Below are 13,383 nucleotides of genomic sequence, written 5' to 3' on the forward strand. Positions count from 1 at the left end.
GGGACACCTGCATGTTTACTGCATATTTAAAGCATATTTTTTAGAGCCAAACCAAAAAATAAGCTGGGCACAAACGAGGCGTACTGCAAATACTGTTGATCCAAATCAGCGTATACATGTTGACAGGAAATTGCAATACAAAATGTCAAGTTTATCCATATACTAAATACATAATAGAGGAGGAAATTAAATAATTCATTTATGTGACACATTTAAGTACAGTTATAATGTACCTTTCCTTCAGTATTTCTCATATATTTTCTTTTCATATTTAGATTAAAATAAGTAAATTAAATCAGCTCCATTTTCACTATCAAATGTGAAATGCTGCTTAGCAAAAATAACCAAAAAATGTAATTATACAAGGAGCCAACCTTCAGGATATTTCCTTTCCCATACATATATTCATGTAGACTAATTGCCTGACGTTTCAGTTTGTGCAGTAATGGCTTGTTTTAAAATGAAATAAAACCTAATTTCTGCACTTATTGGTACTGTCAACCCGGAAAACATTGCAGGTTTAAAATAACATATATAATTATATATTGTATATGTTTAAATCAATCTGCAGAACCTTATAATGGTGATAATCTGTTGTTTTGATGGCCTTCATGTGTGACAAACTGGACTCATACATGTCCTTAATCCAAACATATTAAGCAGGAAAATAGTTTTTCAGATATGTAAATTGCTATTAAGATAACAAAAATGTTTTTACATTTAATTTAATTGTTATATGCATTTTTTTTCTTCATATACTGTATTTAATTAGTCAAATGGCCAAATGTAGCCACATACGGCCTGAAAATAATTGAAGTACTGCAACGCTTGTGTATATACTTCACACACTTTGACTCAAGTTTGAATGCACAAACTTTACATTCACACTGAAGTATCTTTATTTAATTCCAAAAATATGTAATTAACACCACTGCTTCATATAAATACTCATAACAGTGTGTGTGTGTGTGTGTGTGTGTGTGTGTGTGTGTGTGTGTATGTGTGTGTCTCTGTGTGTGTGTACCTGTATGCGTGCAGCAGCTCGGGGGTCCGAAGAGCTGATGAGGACAGGGTGGGAGATCTCCATGCTGTGTCTGTTGTTGAGTTGCGCGGCCCTCTGGTTGACTGACAGCGCGGAGAACGAATGCCTCTTCTTGGCGTTCTTCTTCCCTTCGCCTTTCCGGTGGCCATTTCCATTTCCATTGGACGGCGAGGCGCTGGGGGAGGGACCAGGAGAGCAGGGACCCAACGTGGCTGGCTCTGAGCTGGGACCTGGACCGTTAGTCAACGTGGGCTTGTCGATTTCCATCAACTGCTTTGCTGTTTCATTTAACTGAGAGGACCGGAAGAGGAGAAGCAGGTGGTTGACAGATCAGAGAGGCGAGGAGACGGGGAGGACAAGAGAGAAGAGAGGGAGAGTTCAGGTGTTACATTTCAGTCCTTAGTGGTTCTCATCCAGAACAAATGTTTGTGGCCTTTCCTCGCTGGTTTTTGTTGGCAGCTTTTCAAAAAAAGAGCAGCATTACAATCATCACTTACAACAGCTGGCCCAGTGAGACTGTGTAAAAAAGTCAAAAAGAACTCCCACGCACAACATAACGAAACATGAGCATCCCGTTTTTTCCCACCTAACTTTGGTTTAATTAATGCTTAGATGAATGCATTAATTAGATGAATGCATTAATTAATGCTTTAGAACAAAGTAATGTTGTTGTACCTATAAGACTGTCAAGATGTAAGATATTAACACCCTTTAAATCAACGCATTTCTACCAAATGTAGTCACCAAATCACAAGCACACACACTCAAAATAGCATATTTGAAAGTTTAAGGAATGAGATTAAGATGTATGCAACACACTGCACATCTAACCAAAAAGGAAAATCTGTCATCTTACGCTTTACAAATGAGGTATTTTTTTTAACAACAATGCTAATTGGCTGTTAGGAATATGTTTTTGCTTTTATCATTACCCCAATACATGTAAGAAGTAAACATTCCCTCCAGCAAAGAGTCCATAATTAGCTGTATTTATCACATGATCTGGTCAATCTGGATTATAATAATATGGTGGGTTGTTTTTTGTTGTTGTTTAGAAACTGCTGAGGAGTTTAAGGTACCAAAGCTCCCTCTGTCACGGTACGTTGACATGACAATATTAATTATAATAATGTAATAGTAAATGAAAAGTATGTCAGGCACTTTACAAAGCTTTGTAGATCCAAACAAGTGTGAGCACCATCATTTAAAATGTGTGTCTGGCATTTTAAATTGTTTGTGCTCTGTTAAAAAGGACAGTTCACATGGCACCGGATGTAAACAATACTGGCAATAAAGACATTGATTTGGGGAGTAACAATATTTCCATCTAGTTCTAATAGATTTGAGAGAAGACACATATCTGTATCTAATGTCTCAGACACTCTGCAACTCACACCAAAACAAGATAGGTTGATGAATAGCACAAGAGGCAAGAGGACACGTATTTCTGATCTTCTGTTCTCTAATATGTGATCCTCATTTTCCTCACTTCCAAAATAAATGACTGGTGTAGTACATAACACAGTTTAATGTGTAATTTTAGCAAGCTAGAGCTGAGACTTGTCTTATCAGAGTGGAGTGAAAATAAAGTTGTTAAAATGAAAGGATGGATGTTCCATACACATACAGATAAGCAGCATATTGCAATAACTTATAAAAGCTGAAAAATCCCCTATATAGCTATCACACAACGTGACACCTTAGTGTTTTGTTGCCTTGTGGCTGAGAGCATGTCTTGGTTGTAAATGGAAAAACAGTCAGCGTGTTGACAATTATGGGGCTTTGATATTTCTTAATGCTCTATAATTACCTCTGCACAGTGTTAAAACCTTGTCTCTACAGAGGAAAAAGCAAGCATATAAAGAAAATATGTGTAACTCTAGGCTTGGGTGACTATGCCCGCACACAGGCCAATGTGAAAACAGGGACACATAAACTGACACATAAATAGACAAAATCTTCAGTCCTCTAATGTAAAATCCTGTCTGCTTAGCGTAACGTCAAACTCCTGAATTATCCCTGGAGACAAAGTTTAGCATTCCTTTTTTTTTTTAACGAATGTGTGTGTTTGTGTGTTCGAGGCAGAAAGAGAGAGAGTGGACACGACTGACCCGTCTGGTCTCAGCGTCGGTGATGTTTCATTTACATATTAATAGATATGCTAATCAATGCCAAATCATATGCTAATAAGCATGATGGATTGATACCGCAGATACAACTCAGTTTGTTCTCATGAGGCGGACTAGAGGTCGGACACACATGCGCACACACACGAACACACACACAAAGAAGGTAAGTGAGTCAGATATGCCCCCCAAAAAAGGAACCAATCAAGTAACTTTACCCATGGATTTAAGTTTATTCCTCACACACAACACACACCACACCACACCACACACACACAAACACACACACACACACACACACACACACACACACCACACACACACACACACACACACACACACACACACACACACACACACACACACACACACACACACACACACACACACACACACACACACACACACACACACACACACACACACACAAATGACTGATAAGGAAGTTTCTCTTTAACAACCACTGCTATATTGCCTGGTCATGCTGCAGTAAAGGACACAAGGGAGTGTGTGTGTGTGTGTGTGTGTGTGTGTATGTGTAAGAGAGAGAGATGTTGAGATTCTTCGCTTGGTGATTTTGGCCGGATGAAATCTCCAAGGTCATCTATTTTGTGTTGAGCTAACTGTACTCTCCGTTCTGTGAGTCTTTTGGAGGGTGGGTGCTCTCCCCAGGTATCGCTGAGACTCGAGCTGATGAGCTGATATCTGCAGTGCGAAAAGGGTAAGCCGGCAGGATATATGCATGCTCATGCACACAAACGTACCCAGTGGCAGGTGTGTGCCAACTCCCTCCTGCCGCAGAGACAGGTCGATGCATAAAGTGAAAGAGGGAGAAAGAAAGGGAAACAAAGGGACAGAGGTGTCCTTGACATGGGTTATACCATCTGACCCACATTTATGACAAACCTGTCCACCTGTTCTCCCATCTGCATGACTCAACCTCACATCTGCCCAAACCCATCCACACTCAAAAGCAAACGCATATAAGCTGACGTCAAATCAACTTATACAACACCATCCAACCCACTCAGCACACCCACCCATATTCAATTCTGGTAGTTTATTTATAGCAACATAAATCCACACCAGGTGTATAAACTCAACAAACCATCAAACATGTTCCTGATCGAGATACAAATACACCCACAGAAACACAAACTCTGAGCGAATCCATCCACGACTGCCAACACATAACTCACATTCAGTACCTACTATCCTGCAATTAGCTTATATAACTAATTCCTGACAAGTTAATTATCTGTTTTATATGTACAGTGTACTAAAAAGAGTAATTCTGATGCAAAACTTCTGTCTCCTTTGGCCATTTAACCACAATACATTTGAGAATAGATTATTAAAAACTGCATGTTTATTTGACTTAACCTATGTTGGAAAAGCTAATTAATGTTTTTGATTTCAGTAATTTAAGTTATCCTATTGATTCTTTTTTTGCGATAATATCAGAACATAGGTATTTTAATCAAGGACAAAGTTAAACCAGTACTCTTTGTGTCTTTGTTTCTATTATCATGTATCTAATAGCACAGCCTGGAAAAAAGTGACATCAGCATTGTGCAATATACCACATCTTCTGTCTTCAATGAGACATTTGTTGGCACAGCGGTGGTCCGGATGCAGACGGCTCCAAGAAACCTGTTTCAGCAAAAATAGTTCAACTTGGCTAAAAGTCAGTGCAACATCAACCAGCAATGCAAGGTGCTGGCCAATCGAATATGTGTACAACATTCCCAAATAACTTCACACAACTCCATGCAATTATGACCATTTCAGTGGCATCTCTATCAGCAGCAAATCCTTCATCTCAAGTCTGTTGATCCAGAATACAAGCAGTCGGAAATTAAGACAAGAAGATGTACTTCATATCCAGAGAGACACACACACACACACACACCACACAGATCATCAGCAGTCCAGCTGGGCCCCCCTCATTAAGCTCCCACTGCGTACACACACACACACACACACACACACACACACACACACACACACACACACACACACACACACACAACACACACACACACACACACACACACCACACACACACACACACACACACACACACACACACACACACACACACACACACACACACACACACACACACGACATGCCCCTGTAACCCCTGCTGTGTCAGAGTGATGGAGAGCTCTAAATAATTGATGCATCTCTATCTAATAGTAGACCCAGTGTGTTTGTGTGTGTTTGTCCCTGCCTCTCACAGCCTTCTGTACGGCTTAATAGTCATCACCTAAGAGAGCCGTTTGGTCAAATAGCTAATTTCAGCGACATGATTGGGCAGCCAAGAGTCCAAACCCGTTCAGGCTGTCATCCCAGGGAGAGAGATGGTGTGTGTTGAGAGGGCAGCATGATGAAAGGATGGCTAAACAGAAAAGAGAAGCTTGATTGTAGGGATGTTGCTATCAAAGGAAAATAATGTTTGCAGCATGAAGAAGTCATCCCATTAGTGTCACTCTTTAATCTCTACGTAAATGAATTTCTCTAAGCCACAGTACATGAATACACAATTCAGAAGACATGTACATTGGGTCTTATTGCTTTGCAAAGATGCATCTGTTTTGAATGTGTCATCGTTTGTTTACAACAGGGACACAAGATAATTAGCTCACACTCAATTTTGTGGTGATGAAATGAAAAGAGACAGCTTACAGAAAACATAAGGAAGCACACTTTCTTTCCAGTTTCTACCAACTGCTTATTTACTACGGCTTAAAAGCCTTAAATTCGATGCAGAGCAAATTGTGCATGTTTTTTTTTTCAGTAGCACAGGGATTAAAAGTAAACTATATTTCACTCTTGACAGGCATGGCACTACGAAAGACGGTAAAATGTTTCGGGTGATGGGGGTTTTATCCGTTTACTGAGAGGAAATCCCTTAAAAAAACTCCAGCTCTGCCTGGTTTCAAACAGCATTTATAACGCAATTTATATTCCAGGGGAATTGTTAATATTTGGTCGGGCATTTCTTTAGATAGGTGGACAAACATAGAAAACACAACATCACATCCTCACACTGAAACATCATGTGGAACCTCAAGTAAGACAAACATGCAATCTCCATGTTTAAAGGAGGAAAATAAAGTTTATCTTAATATCCATCTTTCTTTTGTGAACCGCAAAAATTGCACTTACATGTCAAGTTTTTGTACATTTTGAATGGATGTTAGCAACATACTGGGAATATTTCCATTCATACAAACAAAACATTGACATTGTTTCTTGTCGAAGTACACAGCATATACTTTCAACCAAGAAAGAAAATGTTCTCTTCATTTCAAAAGTAGCATTATGATAAATGAAAATACTGTACTGAAGGTGTTGTGCTGTTGCTTTTACAGCTATTTCTGAAATAACCTGATATGTAAGTGTTTTGTGTGTGTTTCTGTAATGTCTGTGGGTTTACCTCCACATAGAGAATGGGGAAGATGCCAATCTTGTCTCCCAGCATGCCTTCTGCCCAGTTCTCGTCCACTCGCCTGATTACTGTCAGTACCTCATCCTGGAGAGAGAGGAAATGAGTATTGAGACTACACACATTGTAGGTCCACCACATGTGTTCAAATCCATTTGTATTATAATAAAGTAAAGAAAAGGATAAATAAAGAAAGAAATGCGGCTTTCTGTCTTCATCACTTAAAAACACTTTATTTATCAGAAACTGGCCAAAACAAAGCATCTCAAACTCTTTGTGAGTGGATGTTTGTGTCTTCTGAAATTGTCTATTGAATCCTTACACGGTTTGAAAAAAACGTTCCTCACCATTTTGTATGTCCATCTGTTGGATTGCTTAACTTAGGAATGATGGCGAATGGTGTTTTGCAAGTTGTAGCTCATTGACTACAAATCGTGCGTGGATATGGTTTTAGATTGATAGGCAGATACTGGTTTCACTTCATTTCAATTGCCTTCATTTTTATCTTATAATGTTTTCAGCAACATTATGTCTGACACACATGGAAACATATTATGTTCTTCATTCAACCCCACCACACACTTCCTTTTCCCTCAGTTGCTCTTCTACTCCCATGCACATGCAGGTCTTGGCTACACCATTAGGGAAGGCAGTGATAATGCTGGTAAATGACTGTTGTGTATTAATCATACTGAGAAATGGTCTCTCGCATGAAAAAACAATATCACAGACACTGGTTTCTGCATGACATCTCACACACAGCGCACCCCAGGGACACTCGTGTCTGTGTGAGTGTATGTCTTTGTGTAATCTTCAATCATGAACCTGATGATTAGATTAGCCCTAAAACTCAGAATGATGTGAACTCTGAAATTCTCGTCATTATCCGTTAATCAGGATGTAAAGCAGAGTGAGTTTGTAACAAGGTGTCTATGCTTTGCATTACTGTGATTAGTCCTACAGCACCTACAGTGAAGTGTACTGTACGTTGTAATGTAGTAATCTTCTTCCCTCCACAAACACACAATTACAGGGCAGAGACAGAGAGAGTGTTCAGTCCTCAAATAAATGAGTCTGTGTAACAGCAGGAACAAATAATAAGCTCTTAGGAACAGAAACATATCAGAATACAAATTACTTTTTTACACCAAACCCAACCTGCATACATACTTTTAAAAAGACTGACAGGTGAATTCACAAAGAAAGGATTACAGCCGGTGATCTTGTCTTGGCATGACACACCTTATAAATGCCACCTTATAAATGCTCTTCAGTTACCACCATCTCCCTGAAGACTGTATTTGCAATGAGGCTCAATTTGGCGTCAAATGTAGACCTACATATCAGCTCATTTAAATCCATGCAAGAGCACCAAGGAAAGCACTAAGGGGGGTATTTTAATCTTTGCTAGTGCCCTAGAAAATGACACAGTACCGTTATGTCTAATGTGTGCAGGGTAACTGCTGCAGAAAAAGCTGTAGAATCCTTTTGTGAATTTGCCCCTGAGTATCTTCTCTGATCTAATCCATCCCTTTGAAACTATAATTTGTTTGATACCGTGTGAAATGATTTTGAACCTACTCTAAACTGATCCATAGAAAACCTTCCCCAAATCCAACATGTACACATTATTTAATTTTAAATAGGAAGACATCTATATCAAAAGGGACCTGAAGACCTGAAGATACACCTGAAGATAATTGGCACAAATCCTAAGAGCCATCAACTTTAACAGGTGCAGGAGAGACACTGTGCTTGTTAATGAGCAGAGCATGCCGCTGTGCTAATTAACAAGCAGCCTTGGTCAGAAAAAGCAGACATAAGGTATGTGCCTACTTTCCTGCACTTTCCAGTTGTCACTTTACATCTCTCGGTGATGATGCCTACAGTACACCTCGCTGAGATCGCTCCCAGTGTTTCACATGTTACCTCTCACACCTGAGATCCAAAACCCCACAAGACCAACAGGATACATGAAGACAAATAGATGCAGGTTCCTGCATTTAGAGAAAAATATACTTATTATTAATACTGGCAACCAGAACAAACATAACATCGCTTTGCTTCACTTAAATGGAAATTCGACCAGGGTTGGTGGAATTAGTTTGTAGGTCAGCATGACATAATAAAAACTCACCATCAATGGCACAACATAATGTATTACTCAACAAGTGACAATCTAAAGTGTCCTACTAGATGGAGAGGATAGGTTTGTTTGTTTCATGTTGTTGAGTATTTTTTTTCCAAACTCATTGCAAAAAGAAAAATCCAATCATTTTAATGAGCATACATCTTAGATGCCAGAATCTATATTCCAAGAATACTAGAGTACATTTAAAAAATGTTTCAGTCAAAGCCCCATGGTTAGATAAGTAACTATCAGTAATTAAAAAAGTATTTTTAGGCAGCAACTGCTACTCTTTGTCAACTCCAACCTCATATCAGACCCACTGACTTGCAGAGCTTTTCATGCATCATTTGAGGTTGAGTTGCAAGAACAACATTAATGTTAAATTGTTAAGGCAAAGGCAAAACTAAAAGTACCAACTCATTTCTTGTCCAGAAATATGCAAGCCTTTGTGACTTTAACAGAAAAACAAAAAAGTGTGAAGAAGCTCATCAGCACTTGACAATGACAAACACATTTCCACCTTACATCAAACAAACACACAAATGGCTATGGAAGTGAAAAGTAATTTTTCTTTTATGCAGCAATTTTATTTTCCTGTACTGTGTGTGCGATATCAGGACTGACATGATCTTCTATGATGACAACAAAAGGGTTTGGGACTACAACATATTTCAACAGTTTCTATTGACCGAAAATACATTACAACTTGACTAACAAAACATGATTGGGTTGATTAAATATTTTTTTAAACTAACAAGGTAATCTGACTCAAGACATAAAGTGAGACCAAATTAAACATCTGACAACATGAACCAAATCAGAAATAGAAATTTGAACAAAAGGTTACCAAGTTGCTCTGGTTAACAGTCTGAGAGCCAATCTAAAGGGGCTAGGCAGCAGTAATACATTATTAGAGTCCTACAAAGATTCCCCTGCTTTAAAACCACAGATTAGAGATGCACTTTTCCTGTTGTTGTAAATTCAGCCATTTCACTAATCTCCCTCCACTGATTCATCCATATTTCACATTATTACCCTTGCAAAGAAGGTTATGTTTGTGGATTGTTTGTTTGTTTTTCATCAGAAACTAATGGCCTGTGGTTCAAGAAACTTTGTGCAAGTGTGTAGCATGGGCCAAGGGTAAATTCAATTTATTTTGGAGCATACACCCATTATTTTTCACTTATGGGGAAGGCCATGGCTGGCGGAGGTCTGCACTCTCGAAGTGCCGTTCGAATAATATTTGTTCTATGTTTCATATAAAAGTGAAGTGTGTGTGTGTACAGCATGTGTGTGTGTGTTACCTTGCTGAAGGCCAGACAGTCTTTATCCTGGTCTTTATCTTTGACCTCAAAGTCGTACAGTGCTTTGCCCTGCGGTGGAGTTTGGCTCAGGGGACGCAGCAACTGGATGTAACTAGCGGGCAAGAAACCATGGCAACTGTTGAGCTCGCCATGGTACCAGTTGTCATCCACCTTGCGTCGCAGGATGATGATGTCACCCTTGGAGAATTGGAGATCGCCTGGTTCCTTTCCTTCATACGAGTAAAGGGCTTTACCGCAGGGCAGCGCTGGGATACTCTGAAAAACAGAGAGACGTACACTTACTGTACAAGCAATTACATATATCAAAACACAGCAGCGAACATATCCCTATGTTTAGGAGCACCAAGATGTTCTTTGTAGTGTTATCTCTATCCGTTTATTGTCCGACAGTCAGATTAAGGTCTGAATTGTAATAAACCTTGATCTATCTGTTCCACCTACAATTTCTACAAGTAATATAAATGCTAAATGGACTTTCAGAGTGGTCACAATTTCTCATAAAGTAAAATAAAGCACATAAACATTTCTATACCAAAACATTTCCATATTATACAACTTCTTTCTACTTTTAGTGAGAAATACAGGATATGTATCTCTTTAGGTTTCTTTAAATCCCTTGAACGAAAAGATCTGATATGGAAAAAAATATTTCACTGGGCAAAGACCATAACTTGTGTGAGGCAACTGTGTCTAATGGGTTAAATGGTTTTGACCTATTGGAGCGTCAGTGGTGCATGGGCAAGATATGGATCCCTGTAGTGTTAGTGTTGTAGTGTGATAAATACACAAATTCCCCATAATCTCTGTGAGCTTATAACACCAGCCAAAAAGGAAAGGAACACTCACATGCTGCAGATTCAGACTCTCTGTATGTCTCTGTGCAGAGCAGATGAGCAGATTACCTATCTTCACTTAGGTTTCCCTACCAGGAAATCTTCTCCAGCAGCTAATGGACAGACAGCACTGCTCTTTCTCTAACAGACTGAAACTGGACCGATACACAACATATCTCCTTCCAACAGCAATAACACAGCTCACCTCTGCCCTTTTTTAACCAGATTCAACTCAATTGTGACGCTGACAATTGAGCGGCCCAGACCAAGCAAGGAGGCAGAGGCAGCACGTCCCAACTCACTATAAGAATAACCATCTCTGTGCTCTGTGTAGAAGTAAAGCACTGCTCCATACAGCTGACCTAGTGAAATGATGAGTTGCAGAACAAATCTGTAGGGCTTGTTGGTTAGGAAGGCAAACACAGCCCAGAAACTGTGAGAGTTGAATCTGGTCACACAATATATACAACTTGCAGGGTTAAAGTTCAGAGTTGAACTTATTGCATCTAAATAAAATAAAAACTGTGACTACACTGCACAGTTTAATAATCTAGTTATATAGTTTACTATGTTTAAAAAATGTTTTAATACTACAGTAGGTTGGTCTATTATATATAATATAGACATGCATCTTTCCACTGTTGGTCCTGTTTATTTATGTTTATTTTATTATGTTCTACTTTCAACCAATCTGCAATGGCTTTTTAACATGCTGCTATGACATAACAATGTCCCAATGTGTGATCAAAAAACCACATCTACCCTAATTACATCTCCATTAACCCCAAAGAAAGTTCTTCTGTGGTGCACTTCTGCTTCAGCTGTATTTTTACTTAAAGTCTTTCACAGAGCAATTGTATGTGCATTGTGAGAATTAAAAGCATTGCTGGAAGGTAAAGGATCCCACTGTGTTGAAAGATGCCAGATATACACCTGGCAAACCTTGGGGTTGTTCTTTTCCTAAATTCACTGTGAACAGTAGTTTAATTATATTCTTTCTATTTAGGAGCTGTGTGTCTTTTGTGCCACCATGTCTGGAACAAATCATTTTTAAGTCTGTTATGTAACAATATGTTGTATGGGTTGTATGGGTCTATTTGCATTGTTTTCTTCTCTTTACACTTTTATGTTTGTGCCTTACGTTGAAAGGGATTAAAATGAGGCAGTGACTTCTGAAGTGATCAGTAAATGAATACAAGGAGAAATAAAGCCTGGGGGCAAACTGGTTTTGAAACAGCTCAATATATGGAAAAATCCAATATGTTGCAAACTGTTGGCCCTGGAGAGAAATTTGGAAAGCATGGGTAAGTGCTCTGAGTTTCGTTTTATTCCCCGGCAGCATGTGACATATGACTGGTTATTAAAATGTTTGCCAGGTAATTGCCGCTGCCACCTTGGGCCAAACAGTCATTTTGAAAATGCCAGAGCGCTGTGATCCATTACTCCCCAGAGTTGCATCAAAATCAGGTTTGTGGTGTTTTATCACATGTCAAGGACAGACACATACACACATTGACTTATTTACCCCGCACAAAATGATGTTTTAGTGAAGCCCGGCCGGTGTAGAAAATGATGGAAATGTTGCATTGCACTTCATATCATAGATATAACTTCATGTACAAGTTATTTGAACAACAAGGGCAGGGTTATTTTCACTTTCACTGTTAGCTGTGAACTTCTTAACATAATCTGTCCAATCACAGCATAGCAACCATAATTAGGGGCAGCATAACTATTTGGTTACAAGTTACATACAAAAAGTCCTGTTTTTGGCAAGCACATATTTTTGCAATTTTCAAATTGCACTCAATGATATTATATGCTAAACTGTCATATTAGCTTCTCTGTATTAAAAGTCACCTATCATGCTATTTTTAGGCAATAGCATAGGTCTGTGATATATACAAATATACAAAAAACATGTCTATGAAGTGTTTTGCTCAAAATACCAAACAGATCACCCATTCTAGCCATGCCTCATATCCCTCTATTTCACTTCCTGTTTCAAAAGTGCTGATTTTGGGTATAAAGCTATACAAAAAAAAAAGAATTGATAAAAAAAAGGAGGGGGCTGAGCTCATGCGGAGCCGGTAGCTACTGTCTAAACGAAATACTGCGGTGATGAAACGCCATATCATGGATTATCAAGGATTATTTCTGAAACAGTATGGAGTTTAAAGGCTGTCTCTCTTGCCGGTTATACCACAAGGTGAGTTCCTTTTTATTTCCTGCTTCTTCACACACATGCTCTCCAGTACAGGTTAGCTCTGAGTGTTAGCGATGCTAATGTAAATACCGACCATATTACGTCCAAAACAGTCGGGCATTGTTTCTGATAGCAACTTTCTGATAGGCACGGAGGAAAAGAGAGAGGGTTTTATTTTCTGACGCTGTGTGAGTTCCCTGACACACCGGGGACATATATTTATGTATAAAAGACATCAAAAAGTGCATTTTGCATGATAGGTCCCC

At 39.0% G+C, this 13,383-nt stretch overlaps 1 protein-coding gene across 1 annotated transcript in view; it reads right to left on the bottom strand.

The window, feature by feature from the left end:
* LOC117560086 (E3 ubiquitin-protein ligase SH3RF3-like) overlaps positions 1–13,383 on the bottom strand; it is a 148,650-nt gene that overhangs the window by 33,720 nt on the left and 101,547 nt on the right. The window contains 3 exon segments of the mRNA XM_034236850.1: positions 1,025–1,333; positions 6,614–6,709; positions 10,058–10,333. Coding sequence (XP_034092741.1) covers positions 1,025–1,333; positions 6,614–6,709; positions 10,058–10,333 — 681 coding nt within the window.

The sequence above is a fragment of the Gymnodraco acuticeps genome, unplaced genomic scaffold, assembly GCF_902827175.1.
Source record: "Gymnodraco acuticeps unplaced genomic scaffold, fGymAcu1.1, whole genome shotgun sequence".
Classification (NCBI taxonomy): Eukaryota; Metazoa; Chordata; class Actinopteri; order Perciformes; family Bathydraconidae; genus Gymnodraco; species Gymnodraco acuticeps.